This window comes from Diabrotica virgifera, chromosome 2 (genome assembly GCF_917563875.1).
Source record: "Diabrotica virgifera virgifera chromosome 2, PGI_DIABVI_V3a".
NCBI classification, from domain to species: Eukaryota; Metazoa; Arthropoda; class Insecta; order Coleoptera; family Chrysomelidae; genus Diabrotica; species Diabrotica virgifera.
Genome location: NC_065444.1, coordinates 221,485,233 through 221,498,006, shown reverse-complemented (window position 1 = coordinate 221,498,006; position 12,774 = coordinate 221,485,233). Strand labels below are relative to the sequence as shown.

The 12,774-nt window shown below is 31.9% G+C and overlaps 1 protein-coding gene across 1 annotated transcript in view; it reads left to right on the top strand.

The window, feature by feature from the left end:
• The window catches only part of LOC126880388 (guanine nucleotide exchange factor subunit Rich), a 109,419-nt gene that overhangs the window by 39,823 nt on the left and 56,822 nt on the right, over positions 1-12,774 (top strand). The window contains exons 7-8 of the mRNA XM_050644223.1: positions 1,084-1,401; positions 10,683-10,960. Coding sequence (XP_050500180.1) covers positions 1,084-1,401; positions 10,683-10,960 — 596 coding nt within the window. The remainder of the gene's footprint in view (positions 1-1,083; positions 1,402-10,682; positions 10,961-12,774) is intronic.

Genomic DNA, 12,774 nt, shown 5'->3' with positions numbered 1-12,774 from the left:
TATTGTAATACAGATCTGTCCACTTATACTAAGGACAACACCCCTTCATCTCTTTTTCTCCAATACTTCTACAATATTAAAAATAAATATCCATCCTGTCAACTAGTGTACACCGATGCATCAAAAACCCCCGAATTTGAAACAGTGGGATCTGCCATTGTCACAGATGATTCTGTGCGCAAATTTCCACTACCTAAGGACTACTCAATATATTCCGCCGAACTTTTTGCAATATCCAAGGCAGTGGAACAAACTCTTAATCGACCTGAAGACATGGCAGTAATATTCACCGATTCCTTAAGTGCAGTTCAGGGCATTCAGAAAATATATCCGAATCATCCGTTCCTAGAACAAATTAAAAAAGACCTTGTGGCTCTACAAAATAACCATAAACAAGTACATATTGTGTGGATACCATCTCATGTGGGGATACCAGGAAATGAAATTGCAGATAAAATGGCTAAAGAAGCTTGTAAAATGAAGAGATCCGAATATAGAACTAACCAAATTCCTCACTCTGATATGAAAAAATGCATCAATGAGTACACAAAGAACTTATGGTTACAAAGATGGCAACTCTTACCAAACAATAAATTGCGGCAAGTAAACCCAGATCTAACTGCGAAAACACCAAATTTAGTAAAACGAAGGGACCAGGTTGTACTACATCGTATCAGAATAGGGCATACCAGACTGACGCACGAACACCTACTAAGGAAGGAACCTCCTAGAATGTGCTACGCCTGTGACACCAATATAACTGTAAGTCACATTGTTATAGACTGTCCATTATATCATCTGGAAAGACAAACTTCTGGACTACCAAGTGACATAAAGTGTGCGTTAGACAGTGCGGAGTGTAACAAAATCATTAGGTTTTTAAAGGAAACTAAATTGTATAACCAAATATGAGTGCTACGTTATGAACAATTTAAAACCAACTTTGTAAAATCTCTATAGTTCATAGTTTATATCAATTTAATATGTATCGTAATTGTACCACCGCTAATAACCTTTTATGGTTGATGCGGGTTATTTCTAATAAAAAAAAAAAAATTATTAAAAATAATTTTTATTTTTCAGGAAGAACGGGATTAGCTCATTATTCTGTCATATCAAGAAGATGGAAGTTGTTCGGGAACGAAACGCAGGAAAAGGATTTTATTGTTGCTGGTGGATTACTCTGGTGGCGGGAATATATGGTTATGGGTTGTTATAGTATTTTAGATAATGGAGAAGAACTACGGTTTTATCCACGGGAATCAAAATTAGACAATAAATTTGCGAGAATAGTCCGAGTACCTGCCCCCATATTGCTCATAAACATCTTACAAGATCAACTGATTACTCTAGGATCTAATGCTCAAGTTTGCATATGGCAGTTGCAATTAAATGATAATGGTAAGCATTGACATCTTCACTTATATAAGTTAATCCTAATTTTTTTTCTATTAAATTCATTATTTTGTATATAGGTTTGTTTTGAATTACTATATATTTTTTATATCGTTGCATGCACTGAAGTAAGACTATAAAATAAATAGGACACTTGATCCTTAGGGCGCAGAAATAACAAAAGACCGGGAGAAAACGAAATAGCTGCGGAAATGCTAAAAAATGGAGAGGAACAACTACAAAAAAGAATGTAAAGCCTTATTAAGAGGATATGGGAAGAGGAAGATATGCCCAAAGATTGAACCGAAGCTGTATTATGCCTCATATACAAAAAGGAGGATATATTTCTGTTGATCTGTTGGATACTTGTTACAAGGTATTAGTCAGCATGCTAAGAGAAAGACTCAACAGATTTGATGAAAATAAACTAGGTGAATATCAGGCCAGTTTTAGAGTTAACAGATAAGTGACAGATCAGATTTTTACACTAAAAGAAATCCAGACTACCTGCTATGAACGTAAGGTATCCCTTCATGCGTTGTTCATAGATTTTAAACGTGTATATAGGATAAGAAGGAATAAAATGTATAAAGCATTGAGCTTCTTGTGCATATCCGCAAAACTGATTAGATTAGTAAGAATGACTCTGAATAGCAGACGAAATCGTATAGTATGGAGAGGATTCTTATCGGATGAATTTAAAGTGAAGAGAGGTCTTAGACAAGGAGATCTTTTATCCATGGTGCTTTTTAATTTGGTATTGAAAATAATAATCAGAAATAGGAAAGTTAAAACAGCCGGAACCATCTTCAACAATGAACATCAATGTCTGGCGTTTGCTGATGATCTTACCGTTCTAACGAAAACAAGAAAATAATTAAGAAATGTTGTAAAAAGGCAAAATATTGTGACCTAGAAATAAACCAGGAGAAGTCAAAGTACATGATATTTGGAAATACAGGACAGTTTACTGTCATATCTAATGAATCGAGGGAATATAATTTCGAGAGAGTGGTCCATTTTATGTATCTGGGAGAAGTCTGGGCTGATTTTATCGGAGAATAGGCCATTTTTGGGAAAAGTTATTTACCAGTAATTTTATTGCTGGAATCGAAGCTTATGATTATATATATTAATAATATAGGTATGCAAAGTCCGCAGATAGTGTGCTACTTTTTTTATAAACAAAATGGCGCCCGAAAATCGTGTTTTTTTCAATTATTGCTCTATAACTTCGAAGATTTTAACTTTACAACAAAAACACTCAAATAAAAATTCACCGCAATTAAATTGTGCATAGAGATATGTTTTTCCAACAAAATCTTTAATTTTCAAATAAAGTTTTAGATAAGTAATTATCTACCAATAATTAAATAATTTGGTGACTTAAAAGCCTTCATGGTTTAGATTATAGTTCCAGAAGCTGGTGAAAATTGAACGAATATTTTAGCAACAATTCAATTAAATTTACGGTCGCAATAATAACCAAAATAATTATGATACACTGATCAAACTTTGCAATCTTATAAAGATGAGATGCCTATTTAATATTTTGTCGACAAAATATAAATTTTTTATTTTTTTGCATAATCTTTAGATGTTTAAAAAAAATAGTTATAAACAAATTAACGTTTCTCAGAAAGTTTTTATTATATTCTAATTTTAAAAAATAGTTAAAATGCGTATTTCAGACATCTTGAAAATGAATGATTTAAAACTTTTTTGCAACCATTTGCAAAAAAGTTATGGAACAGCAAAGTAAACATACGATTACTACGTTGTTTATAATTTTTTTTAATTCTTTCAAAGCGTAAAAGTGAGTATAAAGTACAAGCTAATTATTTACGAAAAATATCGATTATTAGTTTAATGGTTATATTTTAATTAAAGATTATAAATATATTTTTTTGTAATTTACACGCGCGAAAGTAGACTAATACAGTAATGTAGCTAAAATTTTCACTCGAAGCGACGACCGCCGCGCGACGTAGAGTTAATAAATAAAATTATATTATTATGTATATGCTGCGTGTATCAAGCCTACTTTCGCGCTAAAAATTACAAAAAAAAAATATTTTTAATCTTTGATTAAAATATAATCATTGAACTAATATTTGATATTCTTTGTGAGTAATTAGATTGTACCACATACTCACTTTTAAGCTTTGAAACAATTAAAACAAATTATAAACAACGGAGCAATCGTATATTTACTTTGCTGTTTCATAACTTTTTTGCAAATGGTTGGAAAAAAGTTTTAAAGCATTCATTTTCAAGACCTTTGAATTTCTGAGAAATGTTAATTTGTTTATAACTATTTTTTTTAACATTTAAAGATTATGCAAAAAAAAGAAAAAATTATATTTTGTCTACAAAATATTAAATAGGCATCTCATCTCTATAATATTTCTAAGTTTGATCAATGTCTCATGATTATTTTGGTTGTTATTGCGACTGTAAATTGTTAATTAACAATTGAATTGTTGCTAAAATATTTGTTTAATTTTCATCGGCTTCTGCAATTATAATCTATACCAAGAAAGCTTTTATTTCACCAAGTTATTTAATTATTGATAAATAATTACTTGCCCAAAAAATTAATTTGAAAATTCGAGATTTTTTTGGGAAAACCCACATTTTCCCAGGAAAATTTTCATCTGAGCAAATCGGGAAGAACATGCCTCTATGTAGAATTAATTTGCTGTGAATTTTTATTTGAGTGTTTTTGGTGTAAAGTTAAAATCTTCGGAGTTATAGAGCAATAATTAAAAAAAAACACGATTTGTCGGCGCCATTTTGTTTATAAAAAAGTAGCACACTATCTGCGGACTTTGCATATCTATATTATTAATATATAGGATCTTATAATTCGATTCCAGCAATAAAATTGCTGGTAAATAACTTTTCCATGCATTTTGCTAATTAGCCCAGAGTAGAGTTATTATAAAAGAGAAAGGTCAGGAAAAATGGGAACTGAATACCAGATTGGCAATGGAAAATTAAAAGATGGAAAGCCTAAGACCACTGATAAATTCCAAATACTACGTGCCATCTTCGCGACGGAGGTTGGCAATCATCATGGCTATTCTGATCTTAGATGCTGCTGCTCTGAATAGTTCGGTTGATGTGCATCCCTACCATTAACTCAAGTTACGCAACCATGAGATTCTTCTCCTTCCTACACTTCTCTTGCCCTGGATGTTCCCTTGTATAATTAATTGAAGTATGTTGTATCTCTCATTACGCATAACATGCCCCAGGTATTAGGGAAAACAAAGTTAGAGATATGTAAGACGGTAATAAGACCCATAGTAACGTATGGTAGCGAGGTATGGACAATGAAAAAAGCAAATATGGAGAAGTTAAAAAGATGAGAAAGGAAAATGCTCAGAACTATACAGGGTGTTAGTAAATAAGTATGAAAAATTTTAAGGGTTAATTCTACATGAAAAAATAATGCCGGTTTGCTCTATAAGCATATATCCGCAAATGCTTCGTTTGCGAGATACGGGGTGTTGAAATTTTTATTTCAAACTGCCAATTTATTTATTGCTCAAAGACCAGTTGAGCTATGGAAATAAAATTTGGTGAGTTTTAGGAGGTAGTTATTGCGCATTTTTTGACATACAATTAAGAATTTTGTATTCATCATTGGCGCGCATACGGGCAATAGTCTGAATTTTTTAAAGAAAAAATAGTACGCCACTGAGATATTTCAAATTAAAAATTATTTTTCAATTCCACGTTTAATTTTTGATAAAACCTTTCTTGCCTTTTTTCATATGATGCACCGTTTTTATGCAGAAAAATAAAATATCTTGGCGCGTATTTTTCATTTCTTAAGGCTATGGGTACATAATTCGCAAATATTTTAGGTGTATCCCTACTTTTTCTGTCTTTACACGGCAAATTACGTGTAGTAAAATTCACACTGGTATGGATATGTAAACATTACTAGAATGTCATTCTACTTGAAAATGTCATCATTAATTTAAAGAGATGGGTTTTGAATGTTCTTGGATAACTGTTATTTTTATAATTGCAAATTATTAATTCAGTTAATAAATGTGATAATTTTTTCACTAACTATGTATTCAGTGATTGTAATAATTTATTTGTACAACAAAAACTAATACTCAATCGAGAAAAGAGGAAAAGTGTTAAAGTGATTTTTTAATAATATATTTTTATGGAACGCTTACAATTTTGAACAACTTTAACAACAAAATACTTGGATCACAGAATATATTATCCTGATGTATGCTTTGCTTGGATCTTCCACAAATGATACACAATAAATAACTTTTTATTAAGTTCACGTCTTAAATCAATTATTTATCAAATACACTATATATCAATAATATTTAATCAATAACTCAAAATATTCCCGATGCAATGTCAAATATTTAAAATGGTCACTGATTGTCAGTGTCTGACTGACATATGCTGACAATATTATATTCGGCTGAGTGCGTTGTAAGACAAAGATAGATTTGGAAAACATTACCACGGCAGTGTGTTCATTTTTTTCGAATCCTGAAAAAACCAATAAATATTTTTGAAAAATTTAAACGCAGAATGAAAGACTAAATTATTACCGAGGGCCGAAAGTCCCTTAGAATAAATAAAAAGTTTATTTTGAATGAGATATTTGAAATTAAAAATCACACTAAATTTTCTCTTAGTTTTTCACCCCTGTAACTTATTAAAATAAACAATATAGAAGTTCTCAGAGACTTTCGGCCCTCGCTAATAACGTAATATTTCATTCTGCCTTTAAATTTTTCAAAAATACTTATTAGTTTTCTCAGGATTCGAAAAAAATGAATCCCCATTTGTATAGCATTGCAGCCGAAAATACGTACCGATCCTCTTAATACATCATCAAGAACTATCCAATATAATAATACTAAACTAGAATAATAACAGCAAATATTACTAATAAGATTTCAACTAGGTGCAATGCTGCAAAAAATGTTTAAAATGATCTCCTTTACAGGTAACAGAAGAATTTTATATTCATCATTGGCGCGCGTACGGGTAATGGTCTGAATTTTTTGAAGAAAAAAATAGTACGCCACTGAGATATGTCAAACGAAAAAACTTTTTTAAATTCCTCGTTCAATTTGCGACCAAAAATCTTTCTTGCCTTTTTTTCATACGAGGCGTCGTTTTTATACAAAAAAATAAAACATCTTAGAGCTTACAAAGTATTTGAGGTGGTTTCCATATGCATAGAAACTTAGTTCAAATATTTTGTAAACGTTAAGATGTTTTATTTTTTAAAACGGCGCTGCATTTGAAAAAAATGCAAGAAAAATTTTTTGTCATAAATTGAACCAGCAATTCAAAAATGATTTTTAATTTGACATATCTCAGTGGCGTACTATTTTTCTCTTAAAAAATTCAGACCATTACCCGTACGCGCGCCAATGATGAATATAAAATTCTTCTATAACCTCTAAAGGAGGTCATTTTTAACATTTGTTGTAGCTCTGCACCTAGTTAAAATCTTATTAGTAATATTTTCTGTTATTGTTCCAGTTTAGTATTATTATATTAGATATTTTTTGATAATGTATGAAAAAAATGAAAAATACGCTCAAGATGTTTTATTTTTCTGCATAAAAACGGTGCACCATATGAAAAAAAGGTAAGAAAGGTTTTTTATCATAAATTAGACGTGGAATTTAAAAATAATTTTTAATTCGAAATATCTCAGTGGCGTACCATTTTTTTCTTTAAAAAAATTCAGATCATTACCCGTAGGCGCGCCAATGATGAATACAGAATTCTTAATTGTATGTCAAAAAATGCGTAATAACTACCTCCTAAAACTCACCAAATTTAATTTTCATAGCTCAACTGGTCTTAGAGCAATAAATAAATTGGCAGTTTGAAATAAATATTTCAACACCCCGTATCTCGGAAATTAAGCATTTGCAGACATATGTCTATAGAGCAAACCGGCATTACTTTTTCATGTAGAATTAGCCTTTAAAATTTTTCATACTTATTTACTAACACCCTGTATATGGAGAAAAAACACGGTGGAAGGCTGGGTGCGACGAACAAACAGGGAACTAGATGAACTGTATAACGAACCATGCATCATTCGTTTTATAAAGGCACATAGAGTGAGATGGATGGGACAAGTCATGAGAATGGAAAGGAAGAGGATGTCAAAGATGATCCTAAAATGGGGCCCAATCACAAGAAGAAGGAAAGGACGACCCATACAAAGATGGTTTGATAGCGTACAGGAAGATCTCAGAAAAGAATGAATTGATGATTGGAAATAAGTGCAACAAACAGGGATGAATGGAGGAGAATAGTAAATCAATTTAGTGGACAAGGAACATGATTGGATAAGAGGACACCCCACTTGATACAAATTTTGTAATATATAAGTATTATATTAATTGTACTTTAGCCTAGGCTTTTACGCCAGTCAATGGGAGCTAGAATAGGATATTACCTCCGAATTCTATCCTACTGCATGGATTTTAATAAAATTTTGGGCCTAGCCTCTACTTATCTGATAATTCAAAGTCTATCCTATGCCGATGTGTGCTTTTATCTTGGGGGTGGTTCCCACCCCTTCTTAGGGGTGGAACATTTTTTGGTTAAAATTATCACGGAATTCGCTAGAGAACCTAATTCTGAGCAAAAACTGTTCTATAAATGTTTTTTTTTTTAAACTCGATACTTTTTGAGATATTCGTGGTTGAAAATTGGCCATTTTCATTGAAACATAATACCTTTTCGAACGGTTTTTTGCGAATACCTTAAAAACTATGCATCTAACTAAAAACTATATTAAACATTTTTGTAGGTTATCAAAGAGACACTTGCCCTCATAAATCTTCTAGTTATAATACAAAAAGAGATATGGTAGGTGAAAATACATAGTTTGTTTTTTGGTACATTCTCAAATTGGTGTATTCAACTTGAAATAACAGAGAAATGGTCGATTTTAGGTGTATAATGCTACTAATACCTTTTGTAGTGCTTGAAAAGACCTTTAACATGAGCTGTATTAAAGGTCCATTACATTAAAACTAAGCGAGATATGCTGCAAACAAAATTGAAAACTAATGTATTTTAAGAAAAAATGAGAAGTAATTTTAACCCCCATCCACCAAAATGTAAATACATGGTTTTCCTTCTACAATACCTTTTATTATAGTGTTATTTCTGTTCAGAAGGTTGGACGGGCTTTTAAAAAAAAAGATCAAATTATAGAGCGCATTTTTAAATTTTCTTAAAAATCTTCCTTTTTCTCCATGTAACTTGAAAATGATAAGAGATACAGTAATGAAAAATAAAAAGAAAATTTTTATCTGAAAAAGATACCACACATTTTTGTGTGGTATCTTTTTTTCGTATGTCTTATCTTTTTCGAGTTACATGGAGGAAAAGTAAGATTTTTAAGAAAATTTAAAAATGCGTTCTATAATTTGATCTTATTTTTTTTAAACCATTCATTTTAATCCAGCTTAACTTTTTGAACATAGAAATAACACTAATAAAAAGTATTGTAGAAGAAAATCAATGTATTTAAATTCTGATGGATGAGGGGTTAAATATACTTCTCATTTCTTCTTAAAATACATTAGTCATTAACTTTTTTGCAGAATATCTCGCTTAGTTTGCATGTAATCGACAATTAGTATTACTCATTTTAAAGGTCTTTTCAAGCACTATAAAAGTTATTAGTACCATTATACACCTAAAATCGACAGTTTCTCTGTTATTTCAAGCTGAATACACCGATTTGCGCATGCACCAAAAAACAAACTCTTCTTACCTACCATGTTCCTCTTTGTATTTTAACAAGAAGATTTATGAAGGAACGAATCTCTTTGTTTTTTTATAACCTACAGAAATATTTTATATAGTTTTTTTGTTAGATGCATAGTTTTTAAGGTATTCGCAAAAATCCGTCCGAAAAGGTGTCATTTTTCAATGAAAATGGCCAATTTTCAACCACGAATAACTCAAAAAGTATTGAGTTTTCAGAAAATAATCATAGAACAGTTTTTGCTTAAAATTAGGTTCTCTAGCCTTTTCCGTGGCTATTTTAACCAAAACATTTTTCACCCCCGAGAAGGGGTGGGAACCACCCCCAAGATAAAAGCGCATGTCGGCATAGGGTAGACTTTGATTCTTGAGCTATTCCCTACTTACTGTGAAAATATCAAGTAAATCGATGCAGTAGGATGGAATTCGGAGCCAAATACCCTCATTGACTGCCCTATTTCAAGGCCTGTTGAGCTGATTGTAAATAAATAAATAAATCACTTAATGGTAGGGGAGCCCAAGCGGGGATTTTTGCAGTTACTCGAGCGCGTCAGATTAGCATATGGGGAGAAACCTGGTACCCTGTAGATGTACCTCTACCATATATTGGCTCTTAACACAGGGGAGCTCGTTAAGGGGGGCCCGAAAAAAAAATCTATCCCTAAAAATACTCGAAATTGTCATATTAAGATAAAGTAAGTTAAGTACATGCAAAAGAGTGTATATTTCAAAAATCTGACGATTTGAGCCGGGCGTAAGGAAATGGGCGAGTCCCAAAGTTTCACAAGAAAAAAGCGAGTATTTCGTGAAATGAATGACAGATCGAAAAACTAAAAAATACGTGCTCAATATTTTTTTAAAAATCTATCGAATGATGCCAAACATGACTTGCCACGGAAAGGGGTGGGGGCTAAATTTAATATTTTAAATACGAATCCCGCGATATTTCACGAAATGAACATCAGATCGAAAAACTGTAAAATACACTTCTTCAATACTTTTGAAAAATCTATCGAATGGCACTAAACACGACCCCCCACGGAGGTGGGGGGGGGGTTACTTTAAAATCTTAAATGGGAGCTCCCATTTTTTATTGCAGATTTGGATTCCTTACGTAAAAATAAGTAACTTTTACTCGAAACATTTTTTCGAATTATGGATAGATGGCGTTATAATCGGAAAAAACGATTGTTGGAAATGGAAAATTAAATTAAAACATGTCAAGCGCCCACTAAAATGGAAAACTTTACTTAACTTTTTTTGGTTTTAGGACCTACTCTTCACAGCCCAATAGGTCCCCATAACGCTCGAGTGACTGCATATTTAGCATACTTTGCTTCCCTACCATAACTAACTATGCATAAAATTAATGGCTCAAAAAATTTGTTTTAAATTTTTATTATAACTTACAAATTACATATACTATGCATTGTTTTATTTTATAAAGTTTTCCAAATTAAAACTAATATAGATATAATTTTCAGTTGGAGACGTGGATGTAATAAAATCCCAAGTAGTTGATATATCAGCATTAGCAATACATCCTGCTTGTATAGCGTCTGTAACGTTGACTTCGTTGCGGACAGAAACCGTTAGAGGTCAGCATTCTGTCAATGAAAGTATATTATTAAATGTTAGCGGTCGTCTACTGTTAGTACAAAGGGAATTGAGAAATGGAGAAAAATACGCTTGTTTGTTACCGACTGTTCTTGCCAGCTGCGTGGAGAATGTTTGGGTTCCTAGACAAAGACGACTAGAAAAGGTATTTTTACAATATTTATCTTGGTGGGTGGCACAACATTTGTAAGAATCAAAATGGAATACATATATGCATCAACCATGAAACTTGAGTAAACGGTATCGTAAATCTTTTATGTATATCTCTTATACTACATCTACAGAGTGGCCCAAAAGTCTGGAAACGGTAAATTATCTAGTAAATTGCCAGTCATAATTGTACAAAATTTGAGGTACACCTATTTTCGGATACGGAGATTCCATATTTGATATTTGCAATGTTCCCAGATTTGCCGTTTCTCTTATATTATTAGTAACTTTGGTTTTTTAAATTCATCACCCTGTATATTCAGTAATTATTGGAATCTCCTATTAAATACGAGTTGAACCATATGTAAAACTTATGATTTTATGTAGTCTGGAAGGTCTTAAATACATAAAACAGTGCAAAATATGTAGATTTTAATAAATTTAAATATTTAAATGTAAAATGCTGTGATTTTGACATTTGTTCACCATTTACATTATTGACTAAAACTGACAGTAGTTGTGTTTTGAAAAGTTCTGCAAGATAAATTGCTTCTCTAAAATGGCTCTTAACGAAAAAGAACGAATTACTATTCTAATGATGGGAGGGTACGGTGACAGAAAATGATCTTATTGTGAAGTAGCCAACTTGTTCAATGATACTTTCCCAAACCGTTCTCCTATTCATAAGGGATTCATAAAAACTGTAAAGCGATTTGAGGAATCTGGAGAAGTAAAAGATAGATACCGATCAGGTAGACCGAAAAGAATTATGAATGACAACAAAACTTTAGACATAATGCAAAGTTTTGTTGAAGATCCACATACATCCTCACGCAGGGTTGCACAAGTACATGATGTAGGTCGTTCTTCAGTCTTACGTGTATTACATAAGAATAAATTTAAACCATACAAAATTAACTTATTGCAAGAATTAAGTGAAGATAACTTCGATCGTAGATTACAGTTTACTGAGGTAATGATGGATAAAATTGAAAATGATGAAAATTTCGTTAACAGAATATGTTTTTCCGATGAAGCAACCTTTACACTGTGTAAAAGTGTAAATCGACACAATTTAAGGTACTGGAACGACGTAAATCTACACTGGATGCGTGAAAACCATACTCAAAGACCACAAAAATTAAATGTATGGTCAGGTATAGTAGGTACTCAGTTAATTGGGCATTCTTTATCGAAGGAAATTTAACGTCAGATAGTTACGAAATGTTACTTAGAAATGAAATTGTACCTACACTGAGAAACTTGTTTGGGGCCAATTTTAATCAGATAATATGGTTTCAGCAAGATGGAGCTCCAGCTCATTTTGGTGTAAATGTTCGGCGTTATTTAGATGAGATATTTCCCGGACGATGGATTGGTAGACGAGGTAGAATTGAATGGCCTCCACGTTCACCTCATTTCAATCCTAAAGATTATTTTTAGGGGGGATACTTGAATAATTCAGTTTACAAAACTAAACCAGCAAGTCTTGCAGAACTAAGGCAACGAATTATCGATGAATCTCGAATAATTTCTAGACAGTCATGGAGAAATGTGGTAGACGCATTCTACCATCGATTAGGGTACTGTCAACTCACAAATGGAGCACATTTTGAACACTTAATAAAGTAACCATTATGTTAAAAAATGTTGTAATCTATCAATTGTTACGTTTTAATGTAGTTGAAAATAGTTAGTACTAAAAAATTTATTGAGACAATTAGACGTTGCCAGACTTCTGTTTTATGTATTTAAGACCTTCCAGACTACATAAAATCATAAGTGTTACATATGGTTGAACTCGTATTG